This window comes from Colletotrichum lupini, chromosome 2 (assembly GCF_023278565.1).
Source record: "Colletotrichum lupini chromosome 2, complete sequence".
NCBI lineage: Eukaryota > Fungi > Ascomycota > Sordariomycetes > Glomerellales > Glomerellaceae > Colletotrichum > Colletotrichum lupini.
This window is the reverse complement of record NC_064675.1, coordinates 4,444,931-4,462,380: the sequence shown is the minus strand read 5'-3', so window position 1 is coordinate 4,462,380 and position 17,450 is coordinate 4,444,931. Positions and strand designations below refer to the sequence as shown.

The 17,450-nt window shown below is 54.9% G+C and overlaps 5 protein-coding genes across 5 annotated transcripts; 3 read left to right on the top strand and 2 right to left on the bottom strand.

Annotated features, from left to right (window-relative positions):
- Positions 1-312: 312 nt before the first annotated feature.
- Positions 313-4,543, top strand: CLUP02_03658 (3-oxoacyl-(acyl-carrier-protein) synthase 2; the record flags this gene model as incomplete). The annotated part of the gene is made up of 13 exons (XM_049282676.1): positions 313-329; positions 434-506; positions 637-696; positions 744-822; positions 848-1,281; positions 1,339-2,061; positions 2,169-2,321; positions 2,353-2,465; positions 2,813-3,103; positions 3,167-3,594; positions 3,685-4,222; positions 4,285-4,376; positions 4,449-4,543. 13 exons carry the CDS (start codon positions 313-315, stop codon positions 4,541-4,543), a joined length of 3,096 nt encoding a protein of 1,031 aa, XP_049139819.1.
- A 46-nt stretch (positions 4,544-4,589) lies between these two features.
- Positions 4,590-9,065, bottom strand: CLUP02_03657 (uncharacterized protein; the record flags this gene model as incomplete). Its single annotated transcript, XM_049282675.1, has 12 exons — positions 4,590-5,110; positions 5,153-5,427; positions 5,504-5,625; positions 5,793-5,901; positions 5,990-6,069; positions 6,150-6,885; positions 6,943-7,885; positions 7,943-8,108; positions 8,193-8,460; positions 8,518-8,654; positions 8,710-8,751; positions 8,985-9,065. The coding sequence occupies 12 exons, from the start codon at positions 9,063-9,065 to the stop codon at positions 4,590-4,592; spliced, it is 3,480 nt and encodes a 1,159-aa protein (XP_049139818.1).
- Positions 9,066-9,387: 322 nt separating this feature from the next.
- On the top strand, positions 9,388-11,010 carry CLUP02_03656 (ThiF family protein; the record flags this gene model as incomplete). Its single annotated transcript, XM_049282674.1, has 2 exons — positions 9,388-9,766; positions 9,830-11,010. The coding sequence occupies 2 exons, from the start codon at positions 9,388-9,390 to the stop codon at positions 11,008-11,010; spliced, it is 1,560 nt and encodes a 519-aa protein (XP_049139817.1).
- Positions 11,011-12,198: 1,188 nt separating this feature from the next.
- On the bottom strand, positions 12,199-15,620 carry CLUP02_03655 (uncharacterized protein; the record flags this gene model as incomplete). Its single annotated transcript, XM_049282673.1, has 4 exons — positions 12,199-12,681; positions 12,976-14,910; positions 14,976-15,071; positions 15,150-15,620. 4 exons carry the CDS (start codon positions 15,618-15,620, stop codon positions 12,199-12,201), a joined length of 2,985 nt encoding a protein of 994 aa, XP_049139816.1.
- A 1,476-nt stretch (positions 15,621-17,096) lies between these two features.
- CLUP02_03654 (uncharacterized protein) lies at positions 17,097-17,336 on the top strand (the record flags this gene model as incomplete). Its single annotated transcript, XM_049282672.1, has 1 exon — positions 17,097-17,336. A coding segment is annotated over one exon (240 nt), but the record flags the coding sequence as incomplete, so codon positions are not given.
- Between the last annotated feature and the right edge of the window lie 114 nt (positions 17,337-17,450).

The window sequence follows — 17,450 nt, the reverse complement described above, 5'->3', positions numbered from 1 at the left end:
TTCTTTTACATGGAAACAGCGTCGGCTTGTGGGAGACTACTGTACGTCAAGAGAAAGATGGGAAAGAAAGAGTGAGTGAGAGTGAGAGCACATGCGCCAGCCGCAACGTGTGTCGTTGCGCAGCGTTGCGTTGCGTTTCCGACGCAGAGGCCAAGGTCCCCGGTTCCAGCCAATCATCTGACACCTAAGAGGCTGAATCCAGAATTCCAGACCCAAAACCCCCATTGAGGCGACGTTAGTGTCCCCCGCTTCCCGCTGCACTTGTCCCCCGCCGCCATTTAGGCCCAGGGCATTTCGCCCAAAAGGGGGTCAATGGAACTCAAGATAAGGTACCATACCTTACGCTACTGAGATCCCGACACTGTGGCCTCAGCACCAAAAAGCCCCCTTTTCAGCTGTACATTGTTCGCTTTGACAGCCCCTGACAGCACAGTGTTTGCACGCAGCCCCTGCAGCGACAGGTCGACAATCTGCACTTTTCGACACCTCACCTTAGCGAGTGCCGAGTACGTACTCTCCCATCAAGAACGCGCTAAACTGCATCTGTGCGGCGCAGCAGAAGCGACCCGACCGCGGTTTTTCCTACATCTCTACTAACCTATCCGTAACATTGTTCCGACTTCACCTGTCCTACAGACCGCACAACCGTCCTTCACCATCGCTGCCGGCTTAGCCATTGACACGGAGGACCCTACCGTACCAAATCACCATCATCCCTACCTGCGATAGACACATCGCCCCAGCGCAGCCTCTCCCCTTTTCATCCCCGTCCTTTCCACTTTGTCGTTTGCTACCTTATTCCCCCCATTTACATGTCGGTGCGTCTGTAACTCAAAACGACACACAGATATTGACCCTGGCTATGGCACAAGAGTCATGCGACGAGTTGTCGTGACAGGGCTCGGCGCCATTTCGCCCTTCGGTGTTGGCGTGCGTACCACGTGGAAACGTCTGTTGGCTGGAGAATCTGCCATCACCAGTGTGGCTGACTTAGAGCCGCGAAGCCGCTGGAAAGATCTGACGAGCACAGTTGCTGGAGTAGTCCCCAGTCATGGCTCAGGTCCCGATCAGTGGCGGCCGGGTGACTGGCTGGACGCCACGGAACAACGTCGCATGTCCAAGTTTGCCCAGTACGCCGTAGCATGCGCCGACATGGCAATGAAAGATGCCGGGTGGAATCCGCAGAGCCAAGAGGACAAGGAGGCCACGGGCGTGTGTCTTGGCAGCGGTATAGGAAATCTCGAGGAGATTTACGAGACGAGCTTGGCCTTCAACCAACAAGTGAGATCTCGCTGCAGTGATCGACAAGCGAAGCCAAGCTAAAGTCTGTTCTGGTAGGGCTACAAGAAGGTTTCACCACTCTTCGTTCCCAAGATTCTCATCAACTTGGCCGCCGGCCATATCTCAATGAAGTACGGATTGCAAGGCCCCAACCATTCCGTCACGACCGCCTGTACAACGGGTGCTCATTCCATGGGAGATGCGATGCGATTCATTGCTTTTGGTGATGCCGACGTCATGGTTGCCGGCGGAACGGAATCCTGCATCCATCCCCTGACCTTTGCTGGTTTCGGGAGGGCAAGGTCCCTCTCCACAGCTTACAACCACCACCCCCACGCCAGCTGTCGTCCCTTCGACCGCGACCGAAATGGTTTCGTCGTTTCGGAGGGGTCGGCAGTCCTTGTCCTCGAGGAACTCGAGCACGCCAAGGCCCGCGGAGCCAACATCTACGCGGAGGTGAGGGGCTACGGGTGCAGCGGCGACGCGCATCACATGACGGCCCCGCGGGAAGACGGACACGGAGCATTCCGCGCCATGAAGCTTGCTCTGAAGAACGCGGAAGTTCGACCGGCCGAGGTGAGCTACATCAACGCGCATGCAACAGGGACACAGGTTGGCGATGCGGCAGAAGCTTCCGCGATACGAAGCATCATGACAGGCGAGGAGGGTTACGCAGACGAGTCACAGGTGACTGTGAGCAGCACCAAAGGTGCCGTTGGCCATCTGCTAGGGGCGGCTGGCGCCATCGAGGCCCTGTTCGCCGTGCTATCGGTTGCAGAGGTGAGTCGCGGCTATTTGGTTTCTGAAACCAGAACCTTATCTTCCCCAGACTTTTTTTGGTCTTTTTCTGCCCAACCGAATGTTTTCCTCTGACTCTTAATCAAAAGGATATCGTGCCGCCTACGCTGAACCTCGAGAATCCAAATGTCGGGGGATCCATGAATATGGTACCCCTCGAGGCACAAGCGAAACAGGTTAACGTTGCTATTTCCAACAGCTTTGGCTTTGGCGGGACGAATGCCTCGCTGGTTTTTTCCAAAGTGCGTTAAATGAGGACAGCCGTGCCGATAGAATCAGAATAACCATGCGATGACGGCTGCGCCCGCGAAATGTCTAAATTGGCTCTGGCTTAGACTCAGACTTTGGGCACACCATAAGAGAGGCTTTATGGAAAGCTTCGCATTGTAAGACTCGATGTATGATTGGTTACGAGAATTGTAGGAGATAGAATTGCCGACATACGTACGCGGCCACTACGAGATTAATCTCTGCTTTAACATCAGATATGAGCGTTCCCAAGGCTCTAAATGACTTTAGGTGCAAAGTAACGAGCCTTGAATAAGGCTCATTGTGAGAAAGTGCGCTTTATGGGCCGTCCATGAAGTTCGACGACACCTTGGGGGGAAGAAAAGTAGCCGATTTCTGTTTCTAAACTACAGCATGCAAAACGCCAAGATCGAAGTCAAGGTAATTGAGCGTCGTTGCATTGTCAATCCAAAGAAGCTGAATGGTGTTTGCCTACAGTGTCTAGTCTTCGAGAGAAGCACGGTACGCAGACGTGGTGGACATGGCCCGAAGTTCCGCCGGCCTGGCATGTGCTAGCTCGAAATTTCCCATTCGATGTGTTCATGAACTTTTTTTTGGATGACGTCCAGACTTTTGGTGAGCTCCGCGTTTCTGGGCCCAAGCTGCTGGTCAACGTCCAATACCCCGATTCTCCGGCTCACGAGACCTCGATTGACCGCATACACTTTCGAATCAATCGACGACCCCCTTTACACCCATCACCCACGCGACATTCCGAGATAAGACACGGAACCCGGTCCTTTCTCTGATATCCCTGATATCCCGAATCAGCAATAACCTTCAAGATGGCCTGCCAAAGCTGCCGATACCAGGCAAGACTCCTAGCCCGGAGCCTACGCGCCACCGCCGACCTGGCGTCCGCATCGCCGTCCCAGCAGACATCCATCGCCGCGACGGCGCGCCGAGCGGCGGTACTGACGACATCCAAGACCGGCGGCCCAGCCGCGACTACCACCATAGGAAGGAGGCACTTCAGCCAGACGGCGACGCGGCGGGACGCGGCGCCGTCTTCCGGCGGACTCAAGCAGGCCATTGCGTCGGGCATGATGGCCGCCGCGCCAAAGACCATGGCCGCGACCCTGACCACCTCCCGTCTCGAGGCGCTATACAAGATCTGTTCGTCGCCGGCGCTGTACAAGATCTCGGAGCAGGAGCGCGCCAAGGATATGGTGCGCATGACGGCCGAGGGGGAGGAGGTTGGAGACCCCATTGGGCCGTGGTTGCAATGTGCGTTTTAACTATTTCCTCTCTGCCTCCCATCCCTCCCATGTTTGAGTTGTAATCGCAGTGATACTGACACATCTACCAACACAACAGTCCTCGACCTCCAACCGGGTTTCAGCTCCTGGTCCCAAGCCACGATGCTGCACATGTACCTCGTCCTCGCCCGCCTGCGCTGCCTCGACCGCGACAGCTCCCGCAACCTGCAGCACCAGTTCATCGACCAGTTCTTCTTCGACTGCGAGCGCATGATGCACCTCAATCACGGCATGACCTCGTCCGCCCTCCGCCAGCGCTACCTCAAGGAAATCTTTGTCCAGTGGCGCGGCCTCATCGCCGCCTACGACGAGGGCGTCGTCAAGGACGACAAGGTCCTCGGCGCCGCCGTGTGGCGGAACCTGTTCAAGAGCCGCGAGGATGCCGACCTGCGACAGGTCGCTGCCGTGGTCGGGTGGATGCGCGCTACGCTGCAGGACCTCGAGGCGGCGCCCGTGGAGGACATTCTGGTGGCGCCGGCTAAAGTGTTCAAGAGGGATGTGAGGGAGATGTTTGCTCTTGTTGATGCTGTTGGGCCGCAGGTCAAGGGGGATGTTGCGAAGCTTGGGGGTGGCCAGGAGCAGGCGGCGGTAAAGGCGTAAGAGAAGGATTCGGAGAGAGAGAGAGAGCGTGGAGGGTAGTCGTATGGCAGCAGATCAGACATTCTGAACGATTCGTGGGTCGCCGCAGTGTATCGATTTTTGGGGAAGATGACGAGAATCATGTACAGCATTTGACGGACGTCGCAGACTGTAGAGCCTGGCATGGGGAAGGGAGATGCTACAGGCCTTGTAATTTTGTACAATCACCAACGCATATTAAAGGTTCCCAGACAGAATGGAAAATCACGAATAAGATTCCATCCAACTCAGCATTTCTTGCAAATGTAGTCATCTTATCGCTCCTTCCCGTACCATGAGGTGAGCAAAAAGGAAAAGAACATTCATGACCCAAAAATTACGAGATCAAATCTTCTCCCACATCTGGAACTCATACCTTGTCCCATTCTCCTCAATCTCACCCCCCTCAACCTCCTCCCCAACCCACTCGTCAAGCCCCTTCTTCTCAACCTGAGCCCATTCGCTCCCCTCGCCCTCGCCGCCAAGTTTCAGCGGGAAAAACGCATCACACTCAAACTCCCCCATGACCCTCGTCAGCAGAACCCTCTTGGCCTCGGGCACCTCGAGCGCCGCGCCGTAAATCTGCGCGCCGCCAATGACAAACACCTTGCCCAGCTTGCCGGCCGCCGCTCCGCTGGCATCGGAGCGGAGGAACGCGAGGGCCTGGTCCAGCGAGGAGACCTTTACTGCGTCCTTTTCGAAATCCGTGACCGCCGCCGTGTCCGTACCTGCAGCCGAAGAAGGAGCGTCCAACGAAGCAGGGTGAGAGCGGCTGATGACGATGTTGAGGCGGCCTTTGAGAGGTCTGAAGCGGGGCGGGATGCTGTCCCACGTCTTACGGCCCATGATGACGGCGTTGAGGGCGTCTGAGGGTGCCTAGTGCCCGATTGTCTTGTCAGCCGTAGAACGGTACTTGTGCGCTGCGATGAGGTTCTCATGCGATATCATGTCGCAATAGCCGCCAGTGAGACCAGGCTTCAAGAAAATGTTCAAGACTCCCATCTCCCATGAAGCGAGTTGAGCAGGAGAAGGAAGATATGGCCTTCTACGTACCTGCGGAGGAAGCCTCTTCGTCACGCGCGCAAAGTAAGCCATCTCCTTCTTCAGTCCCGTCCACGGCAGGCCGCCCTTGGCGCCGATGCCCATGTTGCGCGTCGCCGCGACGATGAGCGTGAGTTCGTGGCTCATGATGGTTTTCTGGTGGATCTTCCTCCTTTTTAAGCGCTGTTCTGCCTTTTTAAAAACAAGTGGTTCCCTACACCTGGATAATTCGCCAAAGAATGAGGGTGTAAAGTATGGCCTCGAGGGTGATAAACTCTGCTTTGGCTATTCCCTTGGTTGAGTGTAAGTGTGAGGTGCGTGGTGCACTCCGAGTTTTGCGCTAGCTGAGTGACAATTGGTGCCGGCCGATTGGTGGGCTCGTGTGGAATGTCGAATCAAAGGTAAGAATGAAATCAATTCATGACTGACTAACGACCACATTTACAACGACCTGGGTCTTTTTCTAAAGTCTTTGAACATTGAGAACCCATTTCTATAACGGAACACATCTTCTTGAGCTGTGGATATGATGGTAGTCAGTTCCTTATACAAAACCTCTTTAGAACTACTCGCGGACCAGACTTGCAGCGTCAGATATGTCACATCATACACTGCACTTTCAGAGGCACATGGAAATTCTTACATCATCTCCCAATCCTGGTATATTCGCACTTGGTATAATATAAGTGACTTCCGAGTCACACTTGACCAGCCTAGCTATTGCTGGCCACAGAACCTGAACGCCGTCGACGTGTTGGTCGAGAAAGTCATCCTGAGAATAGAACTATCCTCCCATCATTAAGAATTCATAAACCCCCTTCCTTTCATTCCCTGGTCCACCACACCCCTTCATCTCAACTCCACTGAAGGAAAATACCGCGGTCCAGCGAATCCTTTGGCAAGGACCGCTTGTATATCGATATTGCTGCCAGCCGCACGGCTGCTACTCCACATCTTCAAGAGTATAAATCTTCCAGCAACTGGCGGATCAAAGCGTATTGTGCATTTGCTCTTGTCCTTCTCAATAAAGAACTTGGCATGCGGCGCCATGAGACCACGTCCACCACTGACAGCCCGAACAGCCTCCTGCGTTGCCATCTGATTCGCCTCAACAGCCTCTACCAGTGACATATCAGTAGGGTCACGGCGCCGGTTTGTGAAGGAATAATCTTCAAAGTCGGATGCAAATGGATTGCCGTCGTCGCTGCTGTCACTCTCAAACGGCAAGGACCCAATTCTATTGGGAGCAGTTCGGTTCGCAGTGATTCTAGGTGTATCATCATCGTCGGTCTCTTCGTAACTGCATTCGGTGGTGATGTTGAAGGGTGGCAAGTGTGTGGTGAATTCCGGCGGGATCTGTGCTGTCCGACTCTCATTTTCATCGTCATCGTGTCCCAGACTGTATAGCCGTCTCTGCCGTGTGTGCGTTCTCGTTACAGTCGTTCCGTCTTCGTGATGCCGTATTGAGATTATCGGGGCTAGTGCTCTGGTAGCCGTTGTGCGACCTGATCTCTGCGGAGCATATTGTATTTCGTATTCCGCCGTTCGTCTAAGAAGCTCATCCTGATTCATAGAGACAAAGATCATACCCTCCCGTACGCTACATGTATCTGTTAGATACAGCTCCCAGAAAATAGGGGAAACTTGAGATACTTACGGTGAAGAGTAATTCGATGCCGGCGCCTTTATAACAAGCTCCTTCAAGCTGAAAGCCGTACCACCTTGGTGCCGCAGAATGATGTTGCAGCGATTAGACTGTGTGCAGTATACAGTCTTGTCGTCCTTGAGGATGTTTTCGTGGGCGTGAAGGGTGGCGTTCTCATACAGTCCCCCATCACAGCTCATGATTTCCATCTTTAGTTGACCTGACTCGACCTGGCCATACCGTCCATATCGAAACCCCGTGAAGCTCTGGGCAATTCGTTCAGAGTCCAGCTTTCTCCTCTTCACCCTCCGATTCTCCTCCGGGTATTCCTCCGACGGAGGTAGAGGCGAAAGATTTGGCGGGGATTGATTGGGAGGCATCCTGGGCGGCGAAAAGGGTGAGGAGCTGTACTGGGCTCTCCTATTCCACAGAGCTCTGACTGCTTCCAAGTCGTCTTCCGTGCCGTCAGTTCGTTGACGCCCGCTAATTGTCCTGGTAGTTCTGTACCCAAAGACTGGGGGCAACTGGAGGGGTTGGCGCCGGGTGTTATCGTCGTCGTCTCGCTGGTCGTTCTGATCGTTTTGCAAGATATCTAGCAAATTTGAGTTTTGGCTCCAGCCAAGGCTGTTGTTTCGGGAGAAACCAAAGTCGTCTTGTGCCTGAGACATAAATGCCGTGAAGCCACTCAAACTGTTGCCCACGAGCTCGTCGTACTCGGCCTGAAAATTCCGATCAGCCATGTGCCGCGTGAGCTGGTAGTAGGTTTCGGCTTGGTCCTGCGTAGTGTAAGGCTCAGGCTCCCAGGGATGTCGTCGTGTGGTGTTTGGGGAGAAGGTGAGGCGACTCGTGTTTCTAGAAATCGGCGGTAGTGGAGGAAGCCTGCGGTGTGGTGGCAGGGGCGGGTAGCCGTCGTCGTCTTCGTCGTCGTCGTGCCTCTGAATACGTTGGCTCGGGTCTGGCCGTTGTGACGACATGCTTCGTTGACGAAGGTTTCAAGGGCTTAGCGACGCACGCGCCAGGAGACAAACCGATCTGTGAAAGTCTCCTGGTGCTGCGCTCGTTACTGTCGACGTGAGATAGGCCACGGCGAGAGTGGGAGCGCCGGTTCGAGGGGTGGAAATTATGGGGTTTAGTGGGATCGAGTGAAGGCGGCCGAGCAGTAAAGATTCGTGATCCAGCTACCTAGAGGGTTATCGATCGGGGCGGCGACTAGAAGAGGGTAGAAGTGTCAATAGCCAGCAGATAAGGCGAGATCGTCGCACAGAAGAGGATGAGAGGCGTAGCCGCCCGTGGGAGTGTAACTTGGGCGTACAGGCTGAACCTCCTCCATCCACCGGGATTGCACTAACAAAGGTAGTGTACGCGAAGGGCGATCGTTGGCCCCAGTATTGACCCTCGTCGCAAGTAGTGAATCGAAGAGTGGTGGGAGTCTGGAGCTTTGGTTTTGGTGCTGTAGGTGGTAGAAGCGGGCAGAGTATGAGTGCAGACAAGAGGGCCAGACGGAGCTGGCGCGAACGGCCGTCGATGCAGCTCGGGTTGTGTCGTCAGCAGGTCGGCGGAAAAGCAAAGATGGTTGGTTGATGATACAAGTTGGAGTTGGACTGAAGTGCCGCTGACCGCTGGTGGTGGTGCTGTTGCTGGTGCTGTTCCAAGTCCCCCTCGATAGGAGGCGAGCAAATGAGCAGACAGCCAGTGAAAGCGGTGGAATCGCCCTGCTGCACCCGCTAAAGAGAGACCCCCCTGGCCCTGCCCATCGCGGGGTTTCGTACCTGTAAGAACCAGTGAGGCAACGGGGGAGAGAGGGGCGTCGGCACCAAAATGCTACGGGATACATCATCTTAGTATGCAACGCTCTGCTAAGCTAAGGTACCACTTAAGCGTGGCCTTAGCGCGTTATCCGTGTTAGGGACGCCGAGGACTGCGTTCCATGCGAGCGTTCTACGTACCTACCTTACCTACTTTAGGTACCGTAACAGGGCCGCCACGTTAACAATTCTTTTGTCGAAGCTGCCTTCCTTGTCGAAGCTTGCTCTATTACCTGCCTCCTAAGGTACCTTAGCCTCGACCTCAAAGTGAACCCATTCCGTCCTCAGCCTTGCTTTGTGAGGTGAGAGGTCATACTCATATATCGCCATCACTTCCTTCTGTCTGGAATTTTTCCTTCTGGGAAATCCATCAATTTCTTTTTTGCTGCTTCCGTCATTGGATGAGCGAACCCTGCGATACCCCCTTCACATCTTTTACGACGGACTCAAAACCGATCTCACTTGACGCGTTCTCACCTCTCAACTCTCGCTTCATTGCGCCAACTCATCTCACGAGCCAAACGACGACGCGCATGACTTACTGAGCTGCCCTGACGATTCGCGACTCAATTCCACAGGATACGAGGACAATATTCTTTTTAGATCCACACATTCTCATCAATCGACATCACTCTTATCTCACGACTTCATCATGGAGGAGCAAACGCAAACGAAGGAGACGCCGGTGCAAGAGACGCAGGCGCAGCAGCAGCCAGCACAGCAACCCGCACAAGAAACCGCGGCCCCGAGTAGCAACGCGCCAGCTCAGGAAACCGCTCTGCCTCACATGCCTTTTCCCAATCCCTCCAACGGGTTCGATCCTAGCATGCAAGCCGCGCCAATGGACCAGGTACTCCCGGAAGCGTTGCAGGAAGTCATCCCCGGAGCCATGCCCGGCATCCTTCCCGGCATGTTGCCCACGGGCGAGATGTTCATGCCTCAGATTCTCCAGCAGAACGGACAGCAGCAAATCTTCATGGGCAACGACATGCTTCCAAATATCCCAGCTCCGGCGCCGGGCATGAGCGCAGGTACGTAGGCCTGAGCCATCTACCTACATGAGACCGTACGGACAAACTGACAGTTTCTACTAGATGAAATTGCGCTCTACGACCGTCAAATCCGCCTCTGGGGCATAAAGGCCCAGGAAAAGATCCGCAACGCCAGCATCCTCCTCATCACAATGAAGGCCCTCGCCAACGAAATCGCAAAGAACCTTGTCCTCGCCGGCATCGGCTCCCTCACCATCCTCGACGGCGCCCCCGTCTCGGAATCAGATCTGGGCTCCCAGTTCTTCCTCTCCGAAGAGGAGCACCACGTCGGGCAGAACCGCGCCCAGGCCGCCGCCGCAGCCATCCAGAAGCTCAACCCGCGCGTCCGCGTCCACGTCGACGCCGAGGGCATCAAGTCCAAGGGCACGAGCTACTTCTCCGCGTTCGACATCGTCATCGCCACCGACCTCGACCCGGACTCCCTCAACATCATCAACACCGCCACCCGCCTGCACCAGCGCGCCTTTTACGCCGCCGGCACCCAGGGCCTCTACGGCTTCGTCTTCTCCGACCTCATCGAGCACGACTACGTCATCGAGCGCGACCTCGGCAACGTCGCCACCAAGCTCGCGCCAGAGACGCGGACCCGCAGCGTCGTCGCCGTCAACACCAAAAAGGAAGGCGGCAAGACCATCGAGATGGTGACCAAGCGCGAGCTCTACTCGACCTGGTACCTCGCCAGCGACGGCGCCACCCTGCCCGACGAGTACGCAAAGAGCGCGCGCAGGAAAAAGGCCGTCAGCCCCGTCATCTCGTGCCTGCGCGCCCTCTGGGACTTCCAGGTGCTCAACAGCGGCCGCCTCCCCAGCCACACAAAGGAGGACCTCGGCCTCTTCACCAAGCTCGCCACGGCCAAGCACGCCCAGCTCGGCCTGCCCTCGGAGACGCTGCGCTCCGAGGTCCTGCGCGGCTTCCTGCAAAACATCGGCAGCGAGATGGCCCCCGTCACCGCCATTCTCGGAGGCCAGCTGGCGCAGGACGTCATCAACGTCCTCGGCCAGACGCAGCAGCCCATCCAGAACATGGTCATCTTTGACGGCAACACCATGGAGGCGTCGGTCCTCCCGCTCCACCCCGTCGGCGAGCTGGGACGCGGCCTCCTCTCGCTCGCTGCTCCCGCCGGCCTCATGCCGAATGGCGGGGGCCTGATGCCTGCTGATCCCAGCATGATGATGAGCATGGATGGTGCGGTGGACTTCAACAACCAGATCCTCACGCAGTAGTCTGCCAGGCAGTGGTTTAGACATTTGCGGTTGTGTGTATGTGTATAACAGTTTCTCGCGAGGGGTCGGCGATGATGGCAGAGAAAATTCGCCCTGAACATCCCTTTTCGCCGGTGCGGAAAAAAAAAATGGCTCGGATACATGTAATATCAGATACACTGTAATCAGAACACAAAATTGAAGAGGCTCACGCTCCATTTGCATTATGCTGTTCTGCTGAAACTTTATGAAACTTCCAGAACTGTAACTCCGGTTCCTCCCTCAATGACCTCGCGAACTCCAAGCAATGCCGCTTTCTCCTGGCATGCAAGGCTGCCGTAGTTATGCGAAGTTCTATGAGAAGTGTGAATAAGGCCTTTCGAGTGAGCAAACAAGCAGCTGTGTGCTCTCTCTCTCTATGTATGGACGATAAGAAACGTCTCTCTGAAGCTACTTCTCGACTTCGTCTGTCAGGTATGTATAATGATCTTGAGAGTAACATATAAGCTAATCCAAATTAATAGCAAGAAACAAACACAGACTTATAGTAGCTCTCCGATTTTGCCTCCAAGTAATCGACGAGCTCACCTTCGACTAGTGACCAAAGCATTTGGTACCACTCTGCTTCTTGGCGGATATGAAGCGTCCATGAGGCAACATCACTTACTGGGCCGCATGAGATAACGCGGAAACTAGATGAATCATGACTTCACTTCACAAGCAACGCTCAGCAGCATCCTTCTCAAAACCAATTCTTCTTTTCGTATTCATTATCATTCCAAATATGCTGAGGCACTATTGACCCCGGCTTCTCGGCCTTAGCTCTAATTTCATTCAATGAGCTTCTCCACCTGGCTTTTCAGCCCAGCCCTCTCTCTCTCTCTCTTTCTCTGTGTCTTTCATCCGCATACGGATGACGCGAACAAAGGATCTTCATATGTGGAAGACCAATGTCCAAAGTGATGTGATAATAATACATGCCCTTTTCGCTTGTTCCGATCCGCTTGTAACACGATTCTCGGATTCCATTCAGGTTGTCTTGGGACCTGGCTTATTGGCAGTCGTCTTCTTAGCGACCGCCTTCTTCGTAGTCGTCTTCCTGGCAGCTGTCTTCTTAGCGGCTGGCTTCTTGACAGCCGGCTTCTTCACTCCCGCACCTGTTAAACCTTCCTTACTTGGGTTCAGCTCTGGCAACGTGAGAATCTGCTCCTAGCGGGACCCGCGTCGCTCGTCGCCGTTCTCATCTGTCTTCTGGCGCTGGATCCTATTATTGTTTATGTTCCATCCCCGAATTTGGACAGGGCCGCGACGCGGAGGGGGTTCCGTAGGCGCATAGTCTTTGATGTTTTCCTTGTAGTCATACTGAACGGTTCGCAGTTCAGGGCCTTGAGGCCAGCCTACTCTGTGAGCAGGCAGGGGGGCGGGGGCCAGCTTGGGGTATTTGCTGTTTCCCTGTGCACTTGGAGTCGATGAGCCACTTCCAGCCCGGCTTCTAGACGGTTCGCCGGGTTGCTGCGGAACGAACTGAAGATTCGGAGGGCTTTGTGCCGGGGCAATGGATGAGTAAGTGGGAGACATGCCTGGATGTCCATAAGGCGGCGGTTGCTGCTGTTGCTGCTGCTGCAAAGGTGGTGGTGGAGGTTGCGAGCCTGTGTAGGGTGGGTACTGGCTCATCATGGGCGGCAAACCTGGCTGCTCCTGTGTGTATCCATTGTGGTATGGCCTGGGTGGACCGGGGGGGTAGAACGAGCCGCTATTGGTGCTCATATAAGGTGGCGGCGGCGGCTGTTGTTGCTGCTGCTGCTGTTGCTGTTGCTGCTGCTGAATTTGATGTTGCTCGATCTGAACACCCTGCTCTGGTGCAGCGGGAGCACTCTTGCGGCCACGGGACGGTCGCAAGGGGGGAAGCGGCGAGCTCCTGTCCTGAGAAGGGTTCGTGAATGGCATACGAGATGTGGAGCCAGATTGTTGCAGCTGGGGAGAGACTTGTGCCATGGGTCCTCCTTGCATAGGCATGCTGGGCAATTGGTAGCCCTGCTGGCTCTGACCGTAAGCCTGTTGTTGATATTCATGATGTGCGGCCGACGCGTCCATCGGCGCAGAGTAAAGACGCGGGTCGATCATGGGGTCTGCTTGCGGCAGGTGTTGCTGGTTATGCGGATGAGGCAAGTGCTGCTCGTTGTAGGCCGAAGGAGCGCTGTGCTCGTGGTACATGGAGTGCCGGCGGGTATCATTGGTGGCGTCAATCGAGGACCTCATTTGAGACATCTCGACTGGTCGAGCAGGGGGTAATTGGTTCGAGTACGGATCTCTCATCGACGGAGTTTCGATAGATTGGTGAATCCGACCGTCGACACCTGGTGAAGCGATTCGTGGTTCAATCCAGCCGACACTATCGTTTGAAGGTGCAGCCTGGATGCGGAACTCAGCGGGAATGGGCTGAACCACATAACCAGAGTCGATGTGATGATGATGGGAATGGGGAGGTGGAGGACCGTCAACTGGAATGGGTTGGCTGATGGGAGCATCAGCCATGACAAGGTCGACGGGCTGGGGAGGGTAGGTGGAAGTAGACGCATCTGCGAGGATTGCGAGCGCAGTAGTGTCAATAGGCTCCGGCACCAGGACGGGAGCTGGAGGCTCAACGGCAGCTGATTCGGACCCTCCAAATATGTCGCGAATAGCGTCATAAGCACGGGTAGCAGGCCTGACTGGGGTCGGAGCGGGCAGGATCACCGGCTTCTCTTCGACAGATCCCAAGACCTTGGCCTCCGCCTCGACGGCTTCCGCAGCCACGACGAGCTCCTCCAACCCAGCAATGTTGAGGGCAGAGTCGTTCATAGGGAGGGGCGAAGTGGCAGGCGTATCCTCCAGGCTCGCGGGCTCGGACTCCTTGATAGACTCGGCGATGAGTCTTTGCTCGGCATATTCTTCAGAGATTTCCTTAAGAGCCTTAAGCTCAGGTCCCTCAATGTCTTCGGGAGAGATGTCTTCCTTTTCACAGATGGAAGAGAGAATCGCACCCATTCTTTCCGAGTATGGCTTGTCGGCTAGAGCAATCTCGACCTTTGCAACGGGGACGACACGAGATGCGTGGATGGTCTTGCCTGAGGGAGTAAGGAAAACAGTAGGATGCATCGGCTCTGCTTCTGGCTTTGGCGGCTCAGAGTCATTTTTGCTCGTGGGCAGGAAGCAACCTAATCGGGGATGAGTGCCGTGCTTCTGGACAAGTTCCAAGTCGTAGTCTCCTTCGTCGAGGTCTCTGGCATCCCAACGAGCAAGCAGAGGATCAAAGTGCCAGGTGTTCGAGTTTGGCTTGCCGAGATACTTTCCACGCTTAGCGAGCGTGGCTCCATGCCTAGGGGAGTTGGTGGAATCACGGAATCCAATCTCGTCGTCGTCGAACTGGAACGATGGAGGAACAATGAGGCGATTCGCGATACTCGCTCCATTCTTGGCTGTCGGCCGGTTGACTTGTCTGCAACCGTATTCATCTGGCTCTGAAGCCTTTGCTGGCAAGGCGGGCTCTCTCTGGTCAGCGGTCAACGGACCCTCAGGTACCGGCGTGCTCTCATTCGATTCGTCTTCAATGGGAGCATGCTGAGCCGACATGATACCAGCAATGTGGCGGACGGGCGCGACATCGGCAGCAGACCTCTTGGAGGCCGGCTGGCCATCTGGTTGTTGGTTGGCTTTGCGCTTGCTCACTCGTCCTCCAGTCGCTGCCGCGGAAGGCGGCGCCAAAGTCTCCTTCGCCGTCTGTGGCTCCGCCCAAGCAGCCTGTCTCAGGGCATGGGCTTCGGTGCCTTCGACGAGTTGAGGATAGGGAACAAGCGCTCCGTCAACGTAGACTTCATAGAGGCCGAATTCTTGGGCTTCCTTGTCCGAAATTTGCTTATAATTCCAGCCGGCATCGACGAGCTGAGGCCAGTGTGAATAACCGAGATACGCAGAAAAAAATAGAATGAAGAACAGAATGAACTTACGTCAACAGGAAGACCATGATCATGAAGGTATTCCAGAAGGTTGAGGCGATGAAGCTGCGCATCCAAAAATCTGTCTTCCGCATCTTCAACTCCGTTCTAATGCCGCGGGTGACGTTAGCAGAGGACCAGGGGAGAGGGAAAAAAACATGACATATCAGTCGGGGCCTCACGAACCTTGAAAATATCGCGAACGGCGCCGAGCTTGGCATGTTTGGACTTGAAGACGGTTCTGGCGGCAGTCGCCAGTTTGTTCTCCAAGTAAAGGAGGGATCTTTCAAAGCGAGCGCCGAGATTGTCCTCGATGACTTTGAATTCCGGCACCGTTTTGTGGTAGTCCTTGTCATTTGTGAGTGTGTCGATAGAGCGCGATGCCAGATCTTGTAGCGCTGGCTTCACGGCATTAGCGAGAGCCGCGTACTGTGCCTTGAGCTCGCGTTGCCGTTCATAATTTGCCTGGACTTTGTCGTCTGAGAACTGCTTGAAGCGGCCGCGTCGACCAGTGCCGGCTGTGGCTACGGGTTTGGGAGGCTCCTTCTTAGGCGCGACAGCTTTTCTGCCCCGGCCTCTACCGCGGCCCTTGGCCTTGGGGGTAAGCTGAGGCGTCGGAGTCGAAAAAGACTGCTCCGGTGTCTCAACGTCTGACATGATGGCGATGGCCGTTCATGAAAGAGACGTGAAGACGGGGGAAATGGGGGTATGTGGAGGCAAAAGTGAGAGCGGGTATGGTGTAATGAGATGGGGGCGTCTGTGAGATGGGTAGAGTTAGGTAAGGGGCGCGGTACGGGTTGGAAAACTGAGATATGAAGCGGCCGAAGAATTCTCGGTCAATCTCAGAAAAGATGTGAGCAGGCGCGATTGCTCGGGGTCAAGAAAGTGCTTTGACTTGAAGATGTCTGTAGGTTGTTGGCTGTTCGGAGAACAGGACCAAGGTGTGTGGGTTGAACGGGGATGGTAGTGGTGTGGGCTAAGAAAATGACAGCCGGCTGGCCTCTCTCTGCAGCGAGCGGAATTCCTCAATGAGAGACCAGCTTGAGAGGGGGATAAATGGGATCAGGGTGAAGATGAGACTCGTGCGCAGAGATGGCTGTAAGAGTGAGCCAGCGTGAATGAGACGTTGAATTGCGAGCGTGGAACGAAGATTGCTTCGCTTTTTTCCCCTTCCTGCCTTTTGCAAATAATACCAGGCGGAGCGCAGCAGAGGCAGGAACAGACGTGACCACCCTGCTACAGCGAGGCGGAAGGCAAGGCCCAGCCCAGCACTGTGCTGCACACACTTACACCGATCTGGTAGGAGTAGGCACGATTTGCCGCGCCCTGATTCGTCCGGAGGCCCAGAAAATCCGACGACCGGAAATAGCCTTCTACCCCTGTTGGCAAAAAAGGGCAAGAGGTACCCGGTACATGACGATTCTGCCATCTGGCCGTCCATGGTGCTGTCACGTACTTTACCGCGTACCTCACTCTGTGCCTTGCGCGTATCTGAGTGTAAACCTTTTTTCTAAGAGCTGGCTTGCTCGGGTCTTCGTAACGGGCATTTGCGACTTGGCAGGCCAACAGGCGAGCATGCCAGAATTGCATCTTTGAGCAATGATGAATGCCTGCGGTCTCACTGTCCCAACTAACAGAACCTGCTTGCACCGGTGAATACCTACCTTGCTCATATGGCTGCCTGTTTCTGCGTTCGTGTTCCCAATGTGTGCTGGCTTTTCTGAACGTGTATGATTACCTACTCTGTGCGTACCCAAATATCCATAGACCGAGGCGTGCCTTCTTGTCCGCTTCTCCCAAACGTCCAGCCGGTCATTCTGAGCAGGATCAGCATTTCTCAAGCGCGTCCGACATCACGACGACGACCTGGAGATGACAGCAATGGGGTCAGTCGGCCCCCGACTTCTGCTCCTTATCAACCATGTGCGTCTCCTTCCTGCCTGACCCAATCCAAGTGGCTCTAAATATGATTAAGTGACGAAGCCGCTTTGTAAATGCCATCCGACATTGGATAAAAGCGCAACAAACATAAAGAGTATTTTTCATACGCTCATCTTCCTTGCTCCACACATATTCCCTTGGTATAGATTTTTCATACTGTTTCTGAGCAGTGTCGTCTCTATCAAACTGGGCAAAGCAGATATTTTTGCCTCAATCTCGGGTACCTCAGGCTGTTCGGACGAGTCGGACAGCCTGTCGGACGGGGCGACTTTTACAGGTCCTGGTCCCGTCCGGGTGGGCCTGTTGTTGAACCAGATCCCGAGCTCCAGCCGGACGGCTGCAAGTTCTTTTCCAGGACCCGTTGAGGTGCAGCTTTGTGTTGTTGTTCTGTGGCTGGTATGGCTGACTCACCGACGAGTGTTCTGGGCATGATGCAACAATAAACGAAATTCAATTACGTAGATACTGAAGCAAGCACGCGGTTGTTCTATACGCGCTCCGTTACCCACGATCTTATGGCGACCAGCAAATGATAGTAATCCTCTT